This window comes from Talpa occidentalis, unplaced genomic scaffold (assembly GCF_014898055.3).
Source record: "Talpa occidentalis isolate TD23 unplaced genomic scaffold, MPIMG_talOcc4v2.1 talOcc4.7, whole genome shotgun sequence".
Classification (NCBI taxonomy): Eukaryota; Metazoa; Chordata; class Mammalia; order Eulipotyphla; family Talpidae; genus Talpa; species Talpa occidentalis.
Window position 1 is genome coordinate 62,403 of NW_023605083.1, and position 25,372 is coordinate 87,774.

The following is a 25,372-nucleotide window of genomic DNA, read 5'->3' on the forward strand; positions in this document are numbered from 1 at the left end:
CAGCCAAGACCGCCATGGCCGGGGCCCGGGGCTGGCTGTGCCTGGGCTTGTGCTTGGCGGTGCTGGCGGCCTTCCTGGCCGGGGTCCTGGCGGGTAAGTGCGCACTGGGTCTGCCTTGGGGCGCGGGCGGGGCGGGCGGGCTGGCTGGGGTGGCCTTGACAACCCCTCCCCCAGGCTGGATGGCGAAGCTGCTGGAGGGAGCAGCCCGGGCGCCGGGCCGGCACCAGAGCGTCCGCGGGAAGCTGGTCTCGGGGATGGACGCCGGGAGCATCAGGTCCTTCCTCCGGTGAGTCCCGCGGGGCCTGACGGCCACCTTCTCCCCGCTTCCCGCAGCGCCAGCGGGGCCATCGCAGACACGCCCGGCCCTTGCTTTGAGCAGTTTTCACTCTGGCTTCATTACTCCAGCTGGATAGTGGTGGGGCTCGGCTGGCCCTCCCTGGCCACCCATGTCCCCCCAGTCCAGCGGCCAACTCTGGTGGTGCTGGCGGTGCCTGTGACCCGCGCCCCCCCCATGCCAGTTCTCGTCCTGCGCCCTGCGGCCTGGGCTCCACGGGCATCTTGTCAGACAGGGTGACTTGCCATCCATTTCAGTCAGGCCTGAGGGACTGGTCCTCCCTGCCAGGGGTCACGCTTAGGGCTCAGGTTAAGAGCTCCTCAGCCTCACATGCCTCCTCCCTACACTGTCCTGACTTCACCGTCTACACTCTACTCTCTGCCTCGCGTCCAGTTACTCTCGGGGTGCACGTCTGCGGAGAAGCTTTCTCTGCCTCTGGCTGTGTAGTTGCTCAGCAGCATGCGCTGACACGTTTCTCCTTTCATTTCACTGCTTTTGTGCCTTTATTAAGAACACGGGCATAGCTGTGCGCGCCTCTGGGCTCTCTGATCTGCTGAGTCCCCGATGTCCTGCTCCGCCTCGAGCGTTCACGGTCCACAGGGAGCCTCAGCAGCGTGTGGGGTGATTCCCACCACTGTACTCTTCTCAACGATTGCTCCGCTTATTCCCTATAACACGCACAATGAGTGTGGCTGTCCGCGAATCCCTGCTGGGAACGTGGCAGTGAGGCTTGGCCACCGAAGAGCCCCCGGGGCACCAGGCTCTCAGGAGGCGTGTGCGAGGCGGCCGTCCGAGTTTGACGTGTCTTTAGGTCAAGTATAAATCCACTGTGAGTCACTTCATGCTTTCATGTTTGCTATTAATACGTAGAAACACTGTTGGGTTCTGTGCGCTGTCTTGCATCTTGTGGCCTGTCTAAGCTCTCGTTAGGTCTAGAAGCTATTTCTTCGTTTGTTAGGGCTCTGCATCTTTGAGCAGGGAGTTTTTATTTCTCTTTCCAAACTGTGGGTCTTTTATGATTTTGTGTACTTGTGCTGAACAGAACCCCGGCACTGTCCCGGGGAAGACTGAGGAGAGCAAACATCCCGCCTCTTGGCACCTCAGGGGAAAGGATTCCGTTTCGCCATGAAGTCACGGCAGCTGCCCTCTCCTCCAGGATGGCCGAAGGTGCCACAGCTCTAAACTTATGAATGGACAGTCTAGCAAACTGCTTTCCTGCATCAGCTGATATGGTCGCATGATTTTTCTTCTGAAGCTGACTGGCATCGTGATTCGCATTTCTTTAGTTTCTGAGTTGTGGGGTGACCAGATTCTACCAAGATGACGGTTAACAGTCTCCTCCAGGCTGTGAAATTGTCTGTTTTTCCCGCTGACTCTGGAAATTGTTGCCAAGTATGTTGAGGCCTGTTTGTTGTTCCCACAGTGATGGCGTCATGTTGCTCTTTATCTCGAGAATGTCCTTTTCTGTGTCTGGCAGGCCCGTCAGTCCGCCTCCCTTGGTGTAAACGGGCCTTTCCAGCTGTTACGGGCTGTGCGCTGTCTCTTCTTCCCTCCGCTTCCTGTCAACCTGTTGTTTTCTTTACAATTACAATTGACCTTCCGTAGAGAGGTGCCAGTGTTCCGTCTCTTCTCCCTTCCGAGGTTCCGGCTAGACCACGGAAGCAGGTGCGTGGAGTGAGGGACCGCGGTACAGCCCGCCACGTGTCTGTGGTTGGGCAGGGGTCACGAAGTTCCACTTTAAGTGTCCACAAGTGAACTGGAGCAAGTGAAAACACTCGACCAACGTGACACTTGTGTCTCATCTCCACTGGGGCTGCGCGCAAAAGCGCAGGGGCGGTGTCCTGTGTGAGCAGCTGGATTGCAGCCTGTCACCTCGCTGGGGTCGGCCTTTCCTTCCTCCACACCCGCCTCGACATAGGTATTGCTCACCAAGGACGACGCCCAGAGTGAAGTGCCTTAAATGAAGAGCCCGAGACTTTAGGGACCAAAGAGGCGTGGCCCTCAGTCTTGCCAGCACCTAGGAGGAGGAGTAGGTGGGGGCTTTTGGTAGGCGTTTCAAGTGTTCTGTTATTTTTGAAAGAAAGAAAAATATGTGAGAGGGCCAGTGGAGGGTGTGGCCTCCTAGCCGAGACACCTGCGGGCACAGAAAGCAAAGCTGTGTGCAGGTACATGGGGTGCTCAATGCACCGGCAGGCCGGGAGGAGGTTCGGACAACGTGGAAGGGCCGGAGTCGACTGGCCACAGGCCGGGTGGCGGGAGGCAGGAGGGAGCAAGGCTCAGCTACAGGGGCTAATGCCATAGAGCTGGTCTGGCTTCTCCAAGCTGTGCAGCGCTTGCCCCACTCTCTCCAGCCCAGGAGGCCTGAACGGCCCATTACCCATCGCTGTGATTCCCTTCTGGCAATTCTGCTTTGATAATGTGCTACGTTGTTATTCCCGACAATAAACACAAAGTTTTCTTCTGTTAAACACAGACAGAGACTAGCGAACAACCAGGCAAAAGTTCAGGGTTACTCTTCCATCTCAAGGAAGGCTGTTACTCTTCCATCTCACTTTCCTCTAATCATGCAACTCCCTGCTCACCGCAGAGTGCGCCTTCCGGGCCGGGGCGCGGGCCTGCACCCGCCAGTGCAGCTTCCACCTGGGGTGGACGCGGCACCGCCACGCCTGCAGGAGAGTGTGCACTCGGCCTGGTGTCCGGACGGCGGCTGTCACCCAGCTTCTATCTCATTTTCATTCTAGTTCGTTTACAAAGCTCCCTCACCTGGCCGGAACAGAACAGAACTTCCTGCTTGCCAAGAAAATCCAAAGCCAGTGGGAGGAATTTGGACTGGATGCAGTCAAGCTGGTTCATTACGACGTTCTCCTGTCTTACCCCAACGAGACGAACCCCAACTACGTGTCGGCCGTGGACGCACAGGGGCTGGAGGTGACAGAGCACCGCTGACACCGTTCGTGCTTTTACGTGTCCACCGTTTTCTGTGAAATGGGACGTGGGCACAGTCCAAATGGACACTTGCCAGGCCGCAGCGGGCTCCTGAGCTTAGGAGCCCATGGGCTGTGGGCTGATGCCGCGGGGCCCAGTGCTGGCCCCCACGGCACTAGGTCGTGAGTCAGAGCGAACCCGAGGACGTGGCTCCTCTGCATAGGTAAAGTGAGGCAGGTGCAGGACATGCCGCAAGTGAGTGGGGTGAGCACGGGACAGGGCCAGCTCTTCACACAGGAGGGTCACTCAGCGCAGCCCAGGAGTCAAGGGACCCTTCCTGAAAGTATTAATGTCCCCAGGGGCTGATGACACGAAAAAGCAAACAAAAAGCTTACTTCTGGGCAGGAAAATTGTATCGGCAAAGGCTGGGAAACACAGTGGCTCCGTGAGCGGGAGAATAAGCTCTTCTCTATTTAACAGTCAGGTGCAAAGTGGCCGCGGAGAGCGCCCAACAGTGTGTCCTCAGGCTTCTGTGCTGTCCGAGGGGCTGAGGCCCCACTCAGACCGCAGGAGCCACTGGCAGCCCTGAGCCCGCAGGTGTGGCCGGCGCTCACAGCCCGGGCAGGGGGCACGTCAGGCTGGACAAGGCGAGGGGCTGGGTGCGGAGTCCTGCCGAGAGGTGGCACAGCCCGTGGGGCAGGGCAGGGGGAGGCTGGGATCAAGGAGCAGGCGGGACGGGGCAGTGGCTCCCTGGAGGGAGGGGGCAAGGGCCTCCGATGACACTGGGGTCAGAGGGCACCAGACACAGGCCCGGGGTGCAACAAGTCCAGGCTTTGGCGTGTTGAGCTCGGTCGTCCACGGGCCCATCATAAGCATCCAGGTGAAATGTTGAGTCATTTCAGCCTCGCGGGCAGGGCTGGAGGCGGCAGGCAGGGGCTGGGGCGACTCGTTTGGGGCAGACAAAGGGGCCACGCATGGCGGGAGGTGGAGGGGCGGGTGCCGCCTCTGGAGCCCCCTTGGCTCCTGAGCACCCAGCTGCCAGAGGCCCAGGCACTTCTAGAAGCTGCTGCTTTGAAGACAGGACAGAGCTCTCTCTCGCCGCTGTCTGGGAGGGTGGCCTGTGCAAGGGTAGGCCCTGTTTTCAGGAAGCATAACTTTAAGTGGATAGTTGGGGGCAAAATGCATTATTCTTCAACAGCAATCTGGAATGTTCCTGTCCAACTTCGTGTGTTTCTTGTTAGATTTTCAAGACCTCAGGCCTCGAGGCAGCACCAGGCGGCTATGAGAACGTCACAAATATCGTCCCGCCATATAACGCCTTCTCAGCTCAGGGCACGCCAGAGGTGAAGACACTCAGCCCCTCACACCTGCCTGTTTTATAAACCTGCGTGGTAGGCAGGCCAAGGCAGTGGGTGGGCCATGCACGCCCCAGCATGGGTGCCCGGGGAGTCCTGGACGTGCCTGCACCGCGCCCTGCGACGGCTAGTCCCCTGCCTGTGATCCTGGGGCAGGGACCCTGCACTGGTCCTGCTGCGGCCTGGCTGGCGCCGAGTCATGGGGTGGAGTTCACCGACTCACCACGAGGCCAAGGCCAAGGGTGGAAACTGAGCAGCTGGGGTGTGGCCGTTATTTTATTCCCGTTCTCCTCGGCAGCTCCTGCCACTCGGGCCGGCCCAGGCTGTCTTACACGCTGCCCCTTTTTAGCTTCGCAGGGCTACGCGTGCCCCCGCCAGCCGCACAGAGCCCGCCCGCACCGGCTCAGGCCCGAGCTGGGCGCTGGTCTGGCCGGGGTCCAGGCCTGACGCAGCTATCGCCCACAGGGGGACCTCGTGTACGTGAACTACGGGCGCACCGAGGACTTCCTGCGGCTGGAGAGGGAGATGGGCATCAGCTGCGCCGGGAGGATCGTCCTCGCCAGATACGGGAAGGTCTTCAGAGGAAACAAGGTGCCTGTGCCCCGGGCCGCCCCGCCTAACCCTAACCCTAGTCTGCCCTGTGTTGTCCTGGAGAAAGTTGCCTTTTGCTGCCTGAGACCCCTGGAAATTGCATTTACTGGTTGGCAGGTTTTAGGGGTGCAGGCTGACAGCTCCACAGATGCCGTCACCACCCCCTCCTCCCCCCAAGGCACCCACAATTCTCCATCAGCCGGTGCCCCACCCTGCCCCAAGGGCTCCGCACGGCACCCCCTCCCAGCCTGCTTCGCACCCGGGCACCCCAGGCCAGCCAGCATCCCCTGCTCCCCCCGCTCTCCCCTCAGGTCAAGAACGCCGCAGCGGCGGGGGCCTCAGGAGTCATCTTGTTCTCAGACCCGGCCGACTACTCTGCGCCTGGGGTGCAGCCGTACCCCGAAGGGTGGAGCCTGCCTGGGACCGCTGTCCAGAGAGGCAACGTGTTGAACCTGGACGGCGCGGGGGACCCGCTCACCCCGGGCTACCCAGCCAAAGGTACCCCAGCCCACGCCCCATCCTGCAGGACGCGCGACACGGCCCGGCCCCTCCGCGTCGTGCCTGGGAAGCCAGGAGGGGGTCCTGGCCCAGCGCCGCCCGGGCTCGGCATGTCCTGCTCTCGGCCGCACGCATCTTATGACGACACCGAGGCTTCCCCTGGGAGCGACACGGGACACACGATGTCGCCTCTGCCGTCACCCAGAGTGTCGCCGCCCCATCCTGGCACCCGCGCCAGCCCCTCCCCGCTGAGCGGCTTCCTGCAGGCGGGCCCTGGGTCTGCTGCCCACTTGGCGCTGGACAGCCAGACGCCCGCGCTGCCTCTGTCCCAGCAGCTACCACTCGAAGGCTGCCGTGCAGGGTTTCGGGAAAGTGTTCGTGGGCTTCTCTCTCTCGGGCAAACACAGAAACGGGTTCGCAGGAAACAGGCCCAGGGGGTGCCTGGCTTCCTAAGAATCCCAACTGCTTTGAGGGGGCCCTACGCCCAGAGGCCGGCCGCAGGCACCAGCCACAGCCACCTTTGAACTTTATTCCAGCGGGGCCGCACACCCTCCAACCTGCGCTGCCTTTTTCCTCTTCAGAGCCCGTAGCGCTAGTCCAGATGCTTCCGCGCGGCGTTTGGAATCAGTGGTGAAAGAAGCCCCTTGTTTCCACAGGGTGGTTTATAGACCAGCTTGGAGGAAACTGACATCTTAAAACATGTTAAATCTTGGGGTGCAGGAATGAGTGCCGGGGGCCTCCCCAGCTGTCAAGGTGCCCCAAAAGGCTTCCCAGCACCTGTGGCTTCCCCACACCCGGGGAGCCGTCTCCAGCTCACCCGGCGCCGCACACGCTCACGCCGGCCCAGCTTCACTCCCCAGCGCCACAGTCGGTGCGACGGCCTTGGGCCCTGCAGCCAGGGGTCGCCAGCTGGTGGGGTCTCCGTGGGTCGTGTCAGGGCTCTCCGAGCAGGTCAGCCGTGTGCAGACTCAGCTTTGTCTCTTTCAAGTTCTTTCTTGCCTCACCATCGGCTGATGCTTCCGATGCATGCTGAAAACGGCCGTGAGAGGAGATTGCTGGCTTGTTCCTGCCCCAAGAGAGAAAACGCAGCTTTTCTCTGTTCAGGAGGACATTAGCTACAGGTTTTCTTGGACTCTCTTGTCGGTCCGCGGAAGTTCACGCCCCTCCTGGATGGGGGGGCAGCACCGGGTGCGGCACCAGGAGCTGTCCTCCAGGGGCTCTGCTGCGCCGCCGTGTGCCTGCACCATGACTGCTGCTCTCAGGTCACGCTGACTGACCAACCTGCCTCCTGGGCAGACCAGACCCTGGTCACCACATACCCCCTTTGACCCGTCATCAGTGCATTGCGGACTTGTGTTGACATTCCGAGAATCCTTGTCTGTCACCGTGAGCCCATTCCTGCCGCCAGGAGGGCTGTCCTCGTGGCATCTTCCCCCATGGACCTGGTCCTCACAGCCCTGCCTGCCGCGCCTGCCTGCCGGAAAATCCGCCTGGGCCTGCAGTCCCGTTTGCATGGAAAGTCTCTGCTGCATGCTCAAGCTCCTCGCTCGCGGACGGCCGCTCAGGCACGCTGTCTGTCCTGCCGTTTGGTAGCTTGTGTCTTTCAAGAATCTTGTCTATTTCATCTGAGCTGTCGGATTTGCGGACACGGAGCTGCTCAGAATCTCGTTTTTCTTTCTTGGGGGCCGCAAGCAGGGGGGCGACGTTCTCTTCTTGCTGCTGGCCCTGGCCACTTCGCGGCTCCTTAGGCTCGGTCTTGCTAGAGATGTGTCAGTTTTACTGACCTCAAGTAGCCAGGGTTGGGTTTCGTTAATAGTGTGTTTCCCGTCTCTTACATTCCTGCTCTGACCCATGTTGTGGGCTCTTTTACTATTTTTTTTTTTTTACTCATTAACTCTTTTTCCTAGTTTCTTTAACTGGAAGCCGGTGTTGTTTGTTTGCAAATTTCCTTGTTTTCCTAAATTCTGGGCTGAGAGCGGAAGTCCCAGGGAGGTCCTGGGCCGCCTTCGCCCCCCCTTCCAGGCAGGCTGTGTGGCTGCTGGACAGGCCTCCATCAGGGTCCCCCGAGCTCCCGGCCTCCCCTGACTTCTTCACTGGCTTCTTGTTTCAAAATCCTGGATACATTTTCCAGACATCTGGTAACTTCTGCAAGAATCACACATATCCTTGAGGAAACCTTATAAAATTAACCAAGAGAACTGAGCGAGGTGGCAAAACCAACTTGAAAATCTCAGTAACTAACATGTTCCATTAAAACCTGAATGATTTCATGTCTTACTGCTGAATCAGGCCCTCGTAGAACAACCACTGGCTTTGGGGACACTTGATGTATTTTTAGTATCATTTCAAATACTTGGCAAATATGGAATAGTAATAAAATCAAGTCCTTTTCACCAGTTGTCTTGTTTTCATGTGATTTTTGCAGAGTATGCCTTCAGACTTGATGCAGAAGAAGGAGTGGGGATCCCCCAAATCCCGGTACATCCCATCGGGTATCATGATGCAGAAATACTATTACGGTATAGTTTTTAATGGATATAAGAGATTTTGCACTAATATGTCATTTTCCAACTAAAACGAATACACATCAGCTCTGCTGTCGCTTCTGAATAAGCAGGCCTGTTTTGCTCCTCTCCCAAATAAACATGTCCTTTTAAAATGTAAAACAGGGGCCTCCCCGGTGGCGCAACGGTTGAGCGCTGGGTTGTGAAGCTGCCCGCAGCCTCTGCAACACTGGTTCAATCCCCGGCTGCTCCCCGGCCACCGGAGGAGGGTCCCGCATGGCGCGCAGACCTCTCCTGCCGCCCGCTGCTCCCCTCAGCAGTGTCCTTCGGTCCTTCTGCCTGCTCTGCTCCCCGCTCTGGCTCTGGCGAATTCTCTCACCCTCCCGCGCTTCTGACTGTACCCAGTGCTTGTATAAATAAATAAATCTTAAAAAAAAAATGTAAAACACATACACACATACACACACTGATGTAACCTAAATATGTTAAGTCAAGGCTTGTATGAAAATAGTACCTGAAGCAAGAATAAGAGCAGCCTTTTATTCAAGAAGAGCAGTTGCTTCAGTAACTCAGACATAAAACATGACTCTTTATGGGCCTCCCTGGTGGCGGAGGGGTTAAGACGCAACCTATGAGGCTGTCCGCAGCCCCTGCAGCACGAGTCCGATCCCCAGCCAGAGAGCTGACCCACATGGCGCAGCAGACCTGTCCTGCCTCCCCCGCTGCCCCTCTCAGCAGTGGATTTCAGTCAGTCTGCCTGTTCTGCTCCCTGCTCTATCTCTGATGGATCCTCTTACCCCCCGCCCCGCACCTCTGGCCTGCACCCTGGTTCTTGTATGCATTAAGTAAATAACTCTTTAAAAAAAAAAAAAAATCTTTGCTACAGATGGAAAAATCTCAAAAGCAAAACTCTGTCCAGAGATAAAAATACTGATATTTCAGGCCACTGGGTTTCTTGACATCCGTGGGGTGCTTGCACGTTCCTGCATTTTGAAAACATACTGCCCCCCGATCGCTAAACGGGCTGCCTTCAACCAGCCAGACAGCCTTTCTGCTGCGGTTCTCCTCCGACTTAGCTTCCTTGTCTGCAAATGAGGAGAGAAGTCAGTTCCCTGAGGGGCGGGCGTGCAGACCGTGTCTGTGACACGTCGGGGACAGGTGCGCACTTGGCTGCTGTGTGCCTCTTTGCAGTCAGCGGCCGGCGTCCTCACAGACCCGTTCCTCGTCACCAGATGGATCGACACAGTCGTGTTTTGAGTCTCTTAGGTGACCAGCAGCTTCTCTAACCGGATCTCTTCTGACACGTATTTCCCGTCTGCAGAATTCCTGGCTGACTCTCCTCGCGTGCCTCGGCCTTGCCCGCTCCCCTCCCCCTGGGCACATATCGCGGCCACATTAAGTGTCACTTTCTCGCCTCTGTGGCCGCCAGAGTGGAGGCCCGTAGGACAGGCACCTGGACAGGACCTGGTGCTCCGCCGAAACGCTCGATGACAAACCCCCATCACGTGGGGGAGCCGCACGGCCTCGGAGGAGGCTCAGTGCCCTCTCCTTCCTCTCTCTGGCAGCCACATGGGGGGCGCGGCCCCGCCGGACACGAGCTGGAAGGGGCGCCTGGATGTGGCCTACAACATCGGGCCGGGCTTCTCAGGGGAGGCTTCTTTCAGGTAATTCTCGTCACGCACGGTCTGCGCATTTGGTGGGGAAAGGCCGAGGCGACTCCTGCGTCAGGGGCACGCTACTTGTTTTTTCCTCACTTTCCACAGCCAAAAATTGATCTTCTCTCACTTAGGAAATACATTTAGGACATTTCACGGTCTCAAAAATGACCGCATTTGCACTATAGGTTAACATCTTCCCCGTTCACCGGCAGGTGGGCAGCTCTCAACATGCTACACACGCCAAGCAGCAGGCTTCCTCCGGGAGGACAAGAGGCGAGCAGGGGCCAAGTTACCGACTCCCCCGTGCTGGCCCAGTGCCCAGCAGCGCTGCCTAACCAAGGATGCGAGGCAGCCGCAGAGATGAGCTGGCCACAAGCTTGCCCACCCCGGATGGCCACAGCCACCATCCTTCTTTGGGGCTGAGGGCATAGCGGAAGTCTTTAGGCCGCCCAAGACATTTTGAAAGGAAATGTTTTGGATTTTAAAATCCCAGCAATTATGAGGGGAGGCAGGATGCAGGAGAGCGGCTCCCGTTTTAAGATCTGATGACCAGGTGTGCACTCGGCGGGTGGGAGCGAAGGGTCTCACCCGTGGCCGGCAGTGGCTGGTGGTGCCAGACACAGGATCCAGGAGGCTGACGGCTATGGAGTCATCATCCTGTTGGCTTCCTGTGCTTCTGAGATTTTTCGTAATAAAATATGAAAGACAACTTACACATAACACTCTGAAGTAATCTACTTCCTTTGAAATTCCAGGAAGGTTAGAATGCATGTTCACAATACCAATAAAATCACAAGAATTTACAATGTCATCGGAACTATCAGAGGAGCTGTGGAACCTGGTGAGTCAGTCCTTTTTTTAAACCTTTCTTTACAAGAATTGAGATTAAGAGTAGATAGACCTTTGTCAGCTATCAGTCTTATTCAGGCAGATGTGAAATAACCAAATCTGAAAAACTGTACAACTCTGAAAAAAACTATAGTGTTGATTTCCCCGATGAAGAAAACTCAGGAGGGAGTTTGACTTAGGCACAAACCGCAGGTGTTCCTACCGCGCCCCCAGTGTATGTGTCCCTTCCAGACAGGTACGTCATCCTGGGAGGCCATCGGGACTCCTGGGTGTTCGGCGCAATCGACCCGACCAGTGGGGCTGCGGCCCTGCAGGAGATTGTGCGGAGTTTTGGGAAACTGATGAGCGGAGGTGAGTGTGGTCTCCTGCAGGTGATCACAGAAAGGGGCGACTTGTGCCTTTAGAGGACTGCCCCTAACCTGGCTCCACATGATTCCAGGCTGGAGGCCGAGGAGAACGCTCATCTTCGCCAGCTGGGATGCAGAAGAATTTGGACTTCTGGGTTCCACAGAATGGGCTGAGGTAAGGAAGACAGAGCGTGCCCTTTCCTGGCCACCAGGGAGAGGCATCTCAGGGGGCTCCAGACAGACCCTAACAGTCCCTAATGTGGATTCAATGTGGAGAAACGTGCAAGAGAATTTTAAAAACAGCTTGTTTTCACTTTCACATCAGTTTGGCAAACAGAAAAACCTCTTTGTTCCAGGGCTACAAGCAGATTTATTCATTGCTTTCAAAATATTTTAGTTTCTATTTGTTTTGTGAAAAATAAGTAAACTCTGCGTGGTTAGAAAATAACCCTAACTAGCAAGACACTTCTGACAAGTGAATGAATGTGTCTAATTTTCAAGTTTCTGAGATGTCCTTGCATTTCGTCCAGGAAAACTTAAGCTGTTCTAGTAAGATGACTGTACACTTGGTTAAATTTCACAGGTATGTTTTATCCTTCACACACGTAAGTCTGCATCACTAGGCATAAGATGTTGATTTTGTGAACTGCGAATCTACTTTAGTAAATTGACTTACTCTATGATTTTGTGATTTATCGTTTTCTTCGGAGATTGTCACAGGTTACCGGCTCTAAGCGCTCTTCTCCACGTGTCCCTGCCAGGCCCTTCCTGCATCGCCCCCGAGCCTCTCTGTCCACAGCGCTAATGCACAATGCAGGTGCAGGACACAGTCACTCTCCCTGTACCATACCCTTAAGTTCAGATTTCACAGAACTGCTTCAAAGCAGGGCATCCATGTCTTGTCATTGTGTCTAGCTTTTTTTTTTTTCCAAAGATTAATTTATTTATTTACACAAGCACTGGGTACAGTCAGAAGTGCGGGGGGGTGAGAGAATTCACCAGAGCCAGAGTGGGGAGCGGAACAGGCAGACTGACGAAGTACACTGCTGAGGGGAGCAGTGGGCGCGGCAGGAGAGGCCTGTGGCACCATGTGGGACCCTCGCTGGCGGCCGGGGATCGAAACGGCGCTGCAGAGGCTGCGGGCAGCTTCACAGCCCAGCGCTCAACCGCTGCGCCACTAGGGGAGGCTCATTGTGTTTAGCTTTTAAAATGCTTTCCTCTGAGACTAATTAAAACAATAAACCAGTTCAGTGAAGTAGGAGGTTACAATATGAACACACAAAAATCAGTGGCCTTCCTGTATACAAACAATCGGTATAAAGAGGAAGAAATTAAGAAAACCATCCCATTTGCAATTGTACCCAAACAAATTAAATACCTGAGAATGAACCTAGCAAAGGAGGTGAAAGACCTATACAAGGAAAACTACAAAAGCAATTTACAGGATGCAATTCCAGTAAAAATCTCAATGGCATTCCTCAAAGATGTCCGGAGCCACCTGGAGCATGCGCCGTGTTGCGCATGCATGCCATAAGTTAAGTTTCAATTTACCGTTTCACCTTCTGAGAAACCACTGGGTTTTCCTGTAAATCACGCGGGGCTGGGAGGTACGATGGGAGGAGCTACGAGGGTATAAGAAGGGAACCACGGGAGAGAGTAGAAGAGACTGCGTAGAGGACAAGGAGAAGAGACTGCGTAGAGGATAGGAGAAGAGACTGCGTAGAGGATAAGGCGAGGAGACTTCGAGAAGGAGACTGCGGAAAGGATACTGCATAGAGACTTCGAGAGAGAAACTTCGAGAGAAGATATTGAGAGAGGTTACTGCGAGAGGAGCAGGGAGAAGGCCAGGGAAGGTAGAAAGACGGGGAAAAGAAAAACATGTAAAAGTAAGAGAAGGTAAAGGAAAAATAAAGAAGCAACCGCTAGCGGCAAGTCGTCTCAAGCCCCTCATTTCAATCTTCAGCCCTTCTCTTTTCGTGCCTCTGAATCCCGCGGGTCGGGACAAAAGAAATACAACAAATACTGCTGAAATTCATATAGGATCAGGAAAAAAAAAAACAAACTCAAAGAGCCAAATCACTCCTGACTAACAGGAAAATGGAGGAATTACACTCCCAGACTTCAAACTATACTGCAAAACCCTAATAACAAAACAGCATGGTACTGGAACAAAAACAGACACACAGACCAATGGAATCGAATTGAAAACCCAAAAATATAGCTACACGTAATGTTGGTCAACTAACGTATGACAAAGGAGTGGAGAATATACGCTGGAACAAGGACAGTCTGAAAAAAATGGTGCTGGGGAAACTGGACTGCAGAATGCAAAAGAATGGAACTAGACCACTGTCTCTCACCACATACAGAAGTCAACTCACAACGCTAGAAGACAGGACTGTAAGACCTGACACCGTAACACACAGACGAGGACACAGGCAGGACACTCCATGACATGAATCTCAGAGACGCCTTTGAGGACTCGTGCCCAGAAGCAAAGAAAATGAAGGAAAAGACAAACAGCTGGGACTACATCGAATGAAAAAGCTTCTGTCCAGCAGAAGAGACAGTAAGCTAACTAGATACACCCCGTGGAATGGGAGAAAGAATTTGCACACCATGTGACAGAAAAGGGACTGATATCGAAGATCTACAAAGAGCTCACACAGCTCAGCAAAACAACGCAAATAGCCCAGTCAGAAAGTGGGCAGAAGAACTAAAAAGAAACTTCTCCAAAGAAGAATGGCAAATGGCCAAGTATAGGGAAAAACCCTCGGCAGCACTAGTTTCCAGGGGATGCAAGTCAAAACGCAGCGAGATGCCCCTCGTCCCAGCGCATCAGCCCACATTACAGAGACTGGCATCACCAAGTACCGGCGCGGGTGGAGAGCCAGGGTCTGGGCAGTCCCGGCCGGGTGACCAGTTAGCCTCTGTCTTCCTTGAGTCTGTCTGGAGGGGGCGGGGGGACGCGGCGCATGAGACCAGTCTTTGTCCTGACAGCCTTTCTCTCCTTCTTGTTCAGTCTCTGTCCTCTTCTTTCTTTTTCTCCAGATCTTCTCTTTCAAAAAATAAACACTGTATTTCACTTTTAAAATGGTCAGCTGACTTGGGAGGCTGATCTGAGACTCCACCTTCATCGCCTGCAAGGGTCCCCAGAGACAGGAGGGGCCTCGCCCGCCATGGTCCCCACAGGGACCGAGCCCACGTGGAGAAGAGGCCTCCCGGGCCTGCTAGTGCTGCACACTGCAGTGAAGCACCATAGAGTCTTTCCTGTTGGCATCACATTAACACTGCCGCCAGCCGGTTATCGCGGCCATCCCAGAAACTTGGCGGAGGCATAGGGATTCCACTCAGAAAGGCTTGTGCCTGCCGCTTTCCCACTGGTTTCTTACTGTGCTTATGTGTCGGCTGCTCGTGACTGCGAATCAATTACCCACTTTGTTCCCAACGCAGGAGAACGCGAAGACACTGCAGGCGAGAAGCGTCGCCTACATCAACTCAGACTCCTCCATAGAAGGTGGGCCTCTCCCGACACTGTCAGCCGTGGCCAGGCCGGCTCTCTGGGGCTGCCCTCCCGATTGTCTCCCTGATGCTTTCACCTTCCAGTTTAGCAGAGAGGGACCCCGGGCTGGAGCCGAGGTCGGGTATCCCTGCAGGGGCTGCCTGGGGCAAGTGAGGGTCACCATACGTGCGAGCCCGTCTACCTTCTGCCTGTTTGGCACTTGCTGTCTGCCGCCTGGGCCTCGACTCCATCGTGGGAACAGCCACGGTGGGCCGAGGCCAGGGCCTGGCCATGACACCCGTCTGGGCGCCCACCGAGCGGGCCCAGCCCAGCATCCTCAGCCCACTGGTGGGCACCCGGGGCTGACGTCCAGACACACAGCTGGCTACGAACGAGCCAGGTGGGCACTGTAGCTGGGTCACCCCCGGCCAAGCACCCATGCTGCTGCCCTGGGCCAGCCCCTCCAGGATGACGGGCACTGCCCATGGCCAGGCCTCGCCCCTCGCCCAGTGTGCTCTGGGGCCTCTTGCTCCAACAGCCGCCACCACCCCATGTCACATTCCCCGGACCAGCTGCCTTCATCTGATCCGTGACGTCTTGCTCTAAGTCTTTAAAAGTTGCACTTTCTTAACTGCGGTGACATTGGCCTCCAGCCATGATGACCTGGGGGCAGTGCACCCTCCTCCGCCTCCAGTCCACAGGTCTCTCCCCTCCGGCCCCCACCTCCCAGTACCTCAGCTCTGCACAGTTAACATCAGAATGGGTCGGGCCCTCACTCAGGGGATGAGGCAGTGACATGTGTTCTTTTTCAGGCAATTACACGCTCAGAGTGGACTGCACGCCCCTTCTCCACCAGCTGGTATACAAGCTGACAAAGGAGGTATGACGTGAACTGCCTGAATGTTTCTGGTCAGTGGATAAGTGAACGCTGCTTGTTTTCCTAGTTAGTGGCGCTTACTTTCAAGACAGTGACAGATGATGGGCCTCCCCGGTGGCGCAGCGGTTGAGCGCTGGGTTGCGAAGCTGCCCGCGGCCTCTGCGGCGCCGGTTCGATCCCCGGCTGCCCCCGGCCACCAGAGGAGGGTCCTGCATGGCGCGCAGACCTCTCCTGCCGCCCGCTGCTCCCCTCAGCAGTGTACCTCGGTCCTTCTGCCTGCTCTGCTCCCCGCTCTGGCTCTGGTGAATTCTCTCACCCTCCCGCGCTTCTGACTGTACCCAGTGCTTGTATAAACAGAACAAACAAATAAATAAATAAAACATGCCTCTTAAAAAAAAAAAAGACAGTGACAGACGGAGCTTATCTGCACAAACAAGCTGGACGCATGCACGCCAGCCACGAAGGCAGTGGGCTGGACTGTCCTGGACATTCGTATTGATAATTATTTTAGCAATTTTTTTAAGTAGACGAAATATTCCACACAATCCACAATTTTCTACCACATGGCATGGCCTGCTTTTCTGAGTCTCAAGAGAGAAGAGTTAATTAGTATACTTTTTTTAAAAAGATTTATTTATGCATCAAGAACTGGGGTACAGGCCAGAGGTGTGGGTGGTGGGAGGATTCACCAGAGACAGAGTGGGGAGCACAACAGGTGGATCCACTGAAACACACGGCTGAGGGGAGCAGCGGGGAGACAGGAGAGGTCTGCTGAGCCATGTGGGTAGCTCCCTGGCAGGGGATCGCACTCATGCTGCAGAGGCTGCAGACAGCTTCAAAGGTTGCGTCTTAACTCCTTACGCCACTAGGGAGGCCCAATTAGTATACTTTTTTAACGAGGATAGTAAAACCTGTATTTACACACGCAGAAGCTGTCAAAATACCCAGACTGAAATCTGAGTTTATATAGATTTTTTTGAACTGATCAAATTCCAGCTGTGTTTAAATATGACTAGAACATGTGAAATACTAGTGCCTGCGCCACAGACCCAGGACTCACAGGGTCAGGCTCAGCTTCTTACACCTGCGGCCTTGAGGGCTCTCGGTGGACTTGGACAGAGCAGTGCACCGAAGCACACATCGTATCCACAGCTTTCCTTCAACGACGCCCACTAAAAGAGGTCTCAGCTTCCAAACACCCAAGCCATTATGCTTGTTTAAAATCCAAATGAGGGGGGTGGGGGGCAGGAGGGGAAGGATTGGGGTCAGAATGGGGCGTTTGCAATTGTATGGGGGAATATAAAAATAAAATTTAATATTTAAAAAAAAAAAAAAAAAGAAAATAAAAGCACAATATCACTTTTGAAAAAAAAAAAAAAAAAAAAAGAATCCTGCTGTATATATTGCTCAATGGCTGAAAATAGCTGTTTTATCCTCACCCCACCCTAGTATTCTTGTTATTTGGAAAAGTAAATCAAATCTTTGCTGATTCCCCATGACTAGAAATAAAACATCTTTTCAAATAAAAAAAAAAATAAATAAAAAAAAAAAATAAAATCCAAATGAAAGGAAATCTCGTCGGGGTTCGGGCAGAGTCTCCAGCAGGCAGACACCACCAGGAGGGCGAGGCTGTGGGGGCAGCGGAGCCTTGGCCCCCGCCCAGCATTCAATGTCTTTCAGATTTCCAGCCCCGACGACGGCTTTGAGAGCAGGTCACTCTATGAAAGCTGGCTGGAAAAGGACCCGTCGCCAGAAGATGGACGTGTCCCCAGGTGAGCTACTGGCAGATGTGTTTCCTGCCCAGGCCCCCTGTGTGGCCTTTCTGACCTGCCAGAGCAGTGACGAGCCTCCCCTCACGGCAGAGAGCTCTGGTCTTGCCAACTCTTAGTCAGTTATTTGGCCTTGTTGTTCAGCATTATTTTCCGTTTCTGCGTAAGACTGCATTCAGGTGTGTGAGACACACTAGCAGGTAACGGAGAGGCAAAGAAATAAAGGATGGATTCTTGCTTCTGGGCTTGACAAGGGGCTGGGACCCGTGGGCTGGGTCCTGTCTGGGTCATGTCCTCCTGACTCACAACATGTGTGCCTCTTGCTGGGACGCTCGCGCCAGCGGGTGGTGGCCTGTGGCACACCTCTCGTCCCCAGTACGTGCTGCGGTGGCTTAAATGTTTCTAATTAAAAAGTTACACATGCTCTTCCAGAGAAAGCGCTAGACTAGAAAGATTCTGCAAACACTCAGGGTCTTGGTCTCAAAAACGTGCCCTGTGTCCTGCGAGTGGACAGCTCCGCGCTGGACACGGGCCCCTTCCGTCCTGCCTCTCCGCCTGGCCTGCCCCCTGGGCTTCCTATGCCACAACTCGGCATGTGAATAAAGTGGTTCAACCACCTGCGAATAAACATGTGGCAGGTTTATTTCTGAAATGAGACGCATGCAGCCCTCGCCACATTCGAGGCACTTCCTCTACACAAACACCGGGACAGGGACAGGCATGGCCGCCAGGCCAGCTCTGGGTCAGCGGACACAGGGGCATGGGGCTGCCATGTGGCGTCCAGCCTCAGCCTCCGGTCCCGGGGGCGGGGGCACAGCGCAGACGTCTGACTTGGCCTCACTCTCTCTTTTCTCTCCGTGCACGGCTCGTCTGCTGCACCAGGATCAACAAGCTTGGGTCCGGCAGTGACTTTGAGACTTATTTTCAGAGACTCGGAATCGCGTCGGGCAGGGCCCGCTACACCAAGAACAGGGTGAGTGGCTGTGCTGGGCTGGACACGCAGTGCCCACTCTGTCAGCAGCCGGCACCAGGGCGGGGCGGGGCCTGGCAAGAGCTGCAGGCGCAGTGATGTCCTCTCTCCTCGGGTAGGCGAGGAGAGAGCTGGGCCTTCTTCTGGGCTCCCGCTGCCAGGGCGGGGGAAGACATGGCAGCTGACCATGTATGGCCGGGCGGCTGGCGGGATGACGGGCGGCCCTCACCGTGCCCTTTGCGATGTCGCCTGGAAAGCCTCTAGGGCCCGTGGAGACCGCCCCATCCGGGGAGCGCCCGGCTGAGGAGCTCTGCTTGCAGCTGACCCCGGCTCTTGGGTGGGGCATACAGCAAATCCAGTGACCGGTTATGACGTGTCAGCACGGGCTGAATCCACCCAGGTGCCCTAAACCAGGTGCAGTCACATCAGTAAGCCCCGCCGTCTCGCAGGTGTACCCCGCGCTCGCTCGCCCCCAGTACAGCCTGCCGACGGCCGCCCCCTGGTGCCGGGCACGCCGCTCTCCCAGTCGGCTCCCTTCCCTCCTGTGAGCAGCCGGAACCCCTGCCTGGCTCCAGGCTCTGGGAAGCAGCGAACAAAGAAAGGCTGAAGGCAGGAGTCGGGAGCCCTCGGCCGCCCAAGCGCTGTGGCCTGCTGCCGCGCTGTCTCTCGGGGCCTCCTGGGGATGCAGGGGGGCAGCCGCAGACACAGCTCCCCCCGCCCGCACCCCGTCGGCTGGCCGTCCGCGCGGTCCCCACGCGGCCCGGAGCGCACCCAGATTTTAGTCACCACAAGCACAGTGTGGGGAGTCCCCAAAAAGCGGTCTTTCTAGTGAGGCGCTCCTGGGCTGTAAGCGGGTGGTGGCGACACTGGCCTCGAGCACAGCTGGCGGGGTCTGCTGCCTTAGAGCTCAGCCCTCCTCCCTTCACGGCGACACCCTCGGGCGCCAGGCGTCGGCATCCTTCCTGCCAGCCCGCCTGCGTCCACTGGGATGGTCCGCTCAGCCCTCCCACCGTGTGTTTCCAGAAAACAGACACCTACAGCAGCTACCCGGTCTACCACACGGCCTACGAGACGTTCGAGCTGGTGGAGCAGTTTTACGACCCCACGTTTAGGAAGCAGCTCGCCGTGGCCCAGCTGCGCGGGGCCCTGGTCTACGAGCTGGCGGACTCCGCGGTCATCCCTTTCGACGCGCGCGACTACGCGGCGGCGCTGAGGGGCTACGCGACCAGCATCTACAGCCTGGCCCGGAGGCACGCCCCGCAGCTGGCCGCGCACGGGGTGTCCTTCGGTGAGAGGGCGCCGACCCCTCGCTCCCGGGCCTCTGCCCCTCCCGCCCTACAGCGTGCGCGCCCGGGGCTCCCCGCCGCGGGCTCTCCCCTGCGGTCACAGGGCGGCCGTGGGAAGCTCCTCAGCCCTGGTGTCAGCTTCCTGAGCGCGCCTGGGCTGGGGGGGTTCCCACAAGGGGCAGCACTTACTGATCTCGCCTCCATTTTTCTATTTTTAAAAGATTCCTTGTTTTCTGCCGTGAGCAACTTCTCAGAGGCTGCTTCCGAGTTTCACCGGAGACTCCTGCAAGTGGATCTCGATAAGTGAGTCTCACGCGTGCAGCCCCCACCGCCTTGGAACGCGGCCTGGTTCCCAAATGGCGCTGTGGGCCGAAAGCCCGCCCAGGACGAGGGCCACAAAGACCCGTCCCGGGGTCTGCAGGGTCGGGGCTCTGCCCGGCTGGGGCTTCACAGCTCTGCGGGGTGACGGGCAGCGGCCATTTGTCACCCCCTCCCCCCTCCCCGCTCTCAGGGCTCCCGTGGCCAGTCCAGAGACTTGTTTTATTGATGCTTTTTTTGCATTTCATTTGGCGTCTTGCCTGTTTTGGGGTGATAACTCACACCTCACACAAAGCAGGACGTTAACAAGCACAAACTGCCCCCCACGCCCACAGTGGCGGAAAGCTCCACGTGTCATTTGGAGGGGCCCTGCCCCTGGGTTGTAGCAGAGCTGGAGGACTTGAGCAGCTCCACCGAGAGAGCCGGCCCACTCCGGAGCACAAGGGGCTCCCGCCCCACCCGGCAGCGCTGCGGCTCCTGGGGAACGCCCAGGCACCGTTGGGAGGGGGAGGCTGTCTCAGATGTCTGACCGGTCCGGGCTCTCGGAAATCCACAAATCCGCTCCCCGAGGGCGTCTCCACAGGCGGGGCCTCACGTGGCGCCCGACTCCGCGAGTGACTGTCCATCTCTCAGCCCCCTGGCGCTGCGGGCCGCGAACGACCAGCTCATGCTCCTGGAGAGGGCGTTCGTCGACCCCCTGGGCCTGCCCGGGCGGCGCTTCTACAGGTGAGCGCGCACAAGGCACCTCACGCCAGAGCCCAGTGCGGCCCATCTGCGCGGCCGAGAGCTCACCCAAAAGGGGCCTCCGGCACCCGCTGACCTCACTACGAGCTCTTGGGGAGGCCCTGGGTGGGGCTGGCAGAGGGGCGATGGGTGGGGGTCCCGGACGGGCCAGCGGAGGGGCCAGCAGGGGGGCGGCGGAGGGGCCGGCGAGGGGCCAGTGGAGGGGCCCCGGATGGGCCAGCGGACGGGCCAGCGGAGGGGACGGGGGGGGGCCAGCGGGGGGACTCACTGCACGTGAGCAGATCGAGGTCCCTCCGTCTACAAAAACGGCCAGATTTTCTTCCTACAGACCTATATTGTAACTGTCTCCCACCCTGTGCTGCTTCCCCAGTCTGCTGGGCCTGCACCTGCCCCCACAGGACGTCCAGGTCTGGGGGGACGGCAGCCGTGCTCCCGGAAACCCCCTCTTCCTGCCTGTGCCTGCCACGCTCCCTCTCCCGTCCCAGCCGCGTGGACGGTCTCGCTGGCCACCGTGCTCCCCGTGCCGGCGCCCCTGGGCCCGCGTGGCTCCATGGTGGGCTCGGGGGTCACTGCCCCCCCCACTCCTCGCCCGCGGCAGTCCCGGGGCCTCCTGTCCCCGGAGCCTTGCTCTCCATGGGCGCTTCCTGGCAGCTGCCTCCCCGCGCCGCGTCCTCGTGGGCCTCCACCCTGGGGCGGCATTTCTGCCGCGTCCCCCCACTCGACCTGCCTGGTCCCTGCCCCGCGCCTGCGTGTCCCCCGGGCGAGGCCGCTCTCCCTCCAGGAGCGGGTGCTGTCCCCGCGGACCTGTGTGGGGCGCCGGGGGACGGGAGAGTGTAGGAGGGAACCCGCCCAGGCCGTCAGGCTGGGGGAGGCCGGCACAGAGCCAGGCCCTTGTTTCCTGGCTCAGCGGCGGGTATTAGCGGCAGCGACTCTGCTCGGCCTCCTTGGCTCCCGGGGCAGGGGGGTGGGGTGACCCGGTGCTCCTGCAGTGGGCAGGGAGGACAGTGGGAGGGGTGACGGCGAGGCCGGCAATGCCAGGAAAGGCCGGGCTGGCCTGGCCTGAGCAGCACCTCCTGGCAAGGAGACAGGGCGCCGCGGGCAGCCTGACCCCGGGCGTGACCACTGAGGGGCGGCTGCTCTCTGAGGCGAAGCCAGAGGCCCGGAGAGCATCTCCTGCCCCGCAGAGGCAGCGCCCGTCCTGTCCTTATCACGCGCTGCCCTGGACGTGAGGGGCTGAACCCGCCCACCAAATGCGGTGACTGGGTGGACCAAGAAGCCGAGAGGGGCAGACGCTGCCATGGCGGGCTGGAGCCGAGGCCGGCAGGCCGCAGGGAGGGCGGTGCCCGGCAGCAGTTGCCGCAGGAGCTGCAGGCGCAGCCGCACCCATGGGGCGACCTCGGTCCAGCTGCGCTGAGACAGGAGCGCGGTTACAGGCAATGGGACGGGGCCTCCACGGCAGGGAGATGCCGTCTCGCCGGGCCGGGCCCTGGGGCTCATGTTGGCACCGGCTGCGCGTCGGGCGAGAGCGGCCCGGGAGGTGCCAGAGACCGTCACAGCGGGGCGGCCCCCGGGACGGAGCAGACGGGAGCCACAGCCCAGTCTTCACAGAGGCAAGGCCAAAGCCGTCCCCGGGAAGGACGAGGCCTGCGAGGTGTGAACTGACCGCTGCTGGGGGAGAGGGAATCAAAAAGGAAATGAAAAGTCAAGTGGAAACAGAAAAACGCGCCCCATTGTGGGATGCAGCAAAGGGACCCACGCGGGGACAGCTCGCAGCGGCACATGCAGAACCACCACGCGCTCCCGCCACGCTCCACAGCAGGGCCTGCGGCACAGCAGCCAGCGCTCAAGCACGACCGCGTCCCAGAATCAAAACACGTCCCACACGAGACTCAAGGACTAGAACAGACCCCCAGACACGTGCAGAAAACTGGACGCCAGTCCTCCTGGGCACTTCCGGCGCCGAGAGGGCAGGGCTGTCCCGACCGGCCCTGGCGAAACCAGAGAGGCCACGAGAGAGCCGCAGACAGGCGTCTCGTGGAGAGATGCGGAGGTTCTCGGCAAAGTAACGGCAAACCAGAGTCAGGAACGCGGCTCAAGGCCCACGCGTGGTGACTACGTGGGGCTCGCCCCGGAGCAAGGGTGGCCCAGCGCACGACCCAGCAGCATCGCTCGCTAACGAAACGGAGGGAAAGGCTACGTGGTCACCCCAGCAGACACAGGGGCACGTTCCACGGAGCAAAACCCCTTTTGCGACAGATGCCGACAGCCTGGGGTGAGCAGGGACAGTCCTCGACCCCGTCCACAGAGGGCAGGGCGGGGGGGGCGGGGCGGGCCCACCCGACACAGGACAGAGACCCTGAAAGCCCCCACAGCCAGAAGTGGGCACCCGCGCCCCACTGCTCCCAGCACAGCACAGCACGGAGACCCCCGTGCATGGGGCCTGAGACCCCGCACAGGACTGACGGGCAGCCAGCGCCTGACCCTGCCAGCACCAGCAGTAGTGGACTCATGGCGGACGCAGCGAGGGGCGGCCGGAGCCAGGAAGCACGTCATGATGCGCGAGTCTGAGTTGCTGACCGTGGCGCCCTCAGACACTGCCCGGGTGCCTGTGGCCCGAGATGACCAGCTCCTGTGTGACGTGGGCAGTGATGTGAGCGTCGGCGGCATGGTGATCAGGCTGGCGGTTACTGACCGTGTGCCAAAGGCAGCCAGAGGCCAGCGGTGGACAGTACCGGTGGCTGGCCCGACAGTTGGCTTTTGTTGGTTTGGGTTTTGGGTTTTTTCCCAAATCTCTTGTCATCAGAAGTTTTTCCTTCCAGCTCACCAGAGCGTTGGTTCAGAGGTTGCAACCCAACATGGGCGGTGATGTGGCCTCATGCAGCCTCCCCCAGGCGTCTCGGCGGTCCTGTCCTCAGTGTGGACGATCTGAGCCACTGGCCAGCCCGCGCCACATCCTCGGGGAGTGGCCCCAGCTCCGCCCACACCGGCTGGTGCGACCCCGTGGCCCTCAGCTCGCTCCGCCTCAGCACCGCGCATGTTGGCAAGTCCCTCCCCGCCCGCCTGCCTCACTGTCGCGTCGCCCCGGGAGCCCCCACTGTCAGTTCTCACTGAGGCGGCTCGCGTGGGCCTGCAAGGCCCAGAGCTCGAGCGCACACGGGCCGCGTTCCCCACGTGGGCCCATCCTGGAGAACCAAGTTCCCCGGGGCGCGGCTTCTGACACGCTGCTTTGCCTCCTTGACTGGGAGCTCATTTGCTTCTGTCGACTTAATAAGATACATCAAAGTCACAGTGATTAATAAAAACCAGAAACTAAATGCCTCCAGGGAGAGCTTCTGGACTGAAGCTGTAACTTTAAGGCCCGCCTGAGGGCTTGCTGAGACTCACCGCGAGAATGGACTCTGAGGCGATGGACTGTGAGCGAGCCCCGCGTAGTCACCACGCGTGGGCCTTGAGCCGCGAGGCGCTCTGGGAACCGAAAAGGCAACACGGCCGTCTCTTGGCGCATGCGGCTGGCTGGGGCCCCGTGGTGCTCCGCGCGCTGGCCGGGCATGTTAAAGCCGCTCTGGCTCATTCTGATAAGCGTCTAAAAAAACACGTCTGCTTTTAAGGCAGAACTCCACACACTGCGGAGGGAGCAGCTCAAGCCTCGAGCTGTCACGAGGCGGGGAATCAACGCAACATTCATTTTCCTCCTGGGTCAGAAAGTAAGCATGTCCTTGTGCGGGCCCGACACGGCCACACTTGGCCTTTGGAGAAGTTTGGGAACTCAGCTTCTTCCGTCACTGCCTGTTCGCGCGTGACTGCTCCAGCAAAGGCAGCTCACAGACGGCCGTGTCTCCGGCCCCGCGGCGGCCCCATTCCAAACGTGCGGCGTGAACTGGCACCGCCACTGCACCTTGGCCACTGGACACCGCCAGCTCTCCCTGCTGGGCACCGCCAGGGCGCGGGTGTCTCGGCCGTGGCCTGGTCAGGGCTTGAGAGTAACAGAGGTGGCCGCGGGAGGCGACGCAGAGGGCGGGGTGAGAGGGGCGGACCGGGAGCAGGACGCGCTGACCGCTCTGTCCTCCCTGCAGGCACGTCATCTCTGCGCCCAGCAGCCACAACAAGTACGCCGGGGAGTCCTTTCCCGGCATCTACGACGCCCTGTTTGACATTGAGCGCAAGGCCGACCCCCGCGCAGCCTGGAAGGAGGTGAAGAGGCACATCGCCGTGGCAGCCTTCACGGTGCAGGCGGCCGCGGGGACCCTGGCGGAGGGGCTGTAGGGGCCGGGAGGCCGCGTGGGACGTGGCACCGTGTCTGAGGACCCTTTGTCCTTCTTTTCGATGACTCAGACCTCCTGAAAAGCAAGCGTCCGTGTCATCTTCTTACTTTAGACTGCACCTTGTTCACCTGCAAAGGGAGTGTTTTGGCTCTTTAACAGTTGCTAGCTTCATCACAAAAGTGTACTTAATAAAACAAAAAAGCTCCAATCAAATAGCAAAAGCTTAAAGTAACTGAAAGTTCGCCCAGAACATGGCGCGGACGTGAAGCCTGACTCTGCTGGCGGCATGTGAAGGGTGTGAACCGCTAAGGAAAACGGCAGCTCGCGTAACACGGAGCACGCTAGTGGGTGCGCCGGCGGCTTCTGGACCTTTCCCCAAGGGAAGCCGATGCCTGCGCCGTTAGCAGACGTGACCCGCGGCCCGGCCACCGCTCGGCCGCAGACGCCCGCGGGGGGACACGCCTGCAGCAAGAGGCAGAGCTGGCTGCGCCAGGGTGGGGCAGGGCAGGAGACACAGCTGGGCCCGGGGCTGCGGCGGGGGCTCCCTGCGCTTGGCCTGGTGGCGACTAGGCAGGCTGCCCAC

The 25,372-nt window shown here is 58.4% G+C and overlaps 1 protein-coding gene across 2 annotated transcripts; it reads left to right on the plus strand.

The window, feature by feature from the left end:
* The first annotated feature begins 14 nt into the window (after window positions 1-14).
* Window positions 15-25,164, plus strand: NAALAD2 (N-acetylated alpha-linked acidic dipeptidase 2). Of its 2 annotated transcripts, XM_037492052.2 has the most exons (19): window positions 15-93; window positions 175-286; window positions 3,076-3,262; window positions 4,501-4,602; window positions 5,080-5,205; window positions 5,517-5,703; window positions 8,129-8,222; window positions 9,773-9,871; window positions 10,621-10,706; window positions 10,946-11,065; window positions 11,154-11,236; window positions 14,515-14,578; window positions 15,376-15,443; window positions 17,121-17,212; window positions 18,092-18,182; window positions 19,203-19,467; window positions 19,687-19,768; window positions 20,417-20,509; window positions 24,601-25,164. In XM_037492052.2, the coding sequence occupies exons 1-19, from the start codon at window positions 15-17 to the stop codon at window positions 24,788-24,790; spliced, it is 2,220 nt and encodes a 739-aa protein (XP_037347949.1). In that variant the 3' UTR covers window positions 24,791-25,164. The 2 variants fall into 2 exon arrangements, with proteins under 2 accessions (XP_037347949.1, XP_037347950.1); XM_037492053.2 differs by lacking the exon at window positions 20,417-20,509 and having other exon boundaries at window positions 24,601-25,163.
* The last annotated feature ends 208 nt before the right edge of the window (window positions 25,165-25,372 follow it).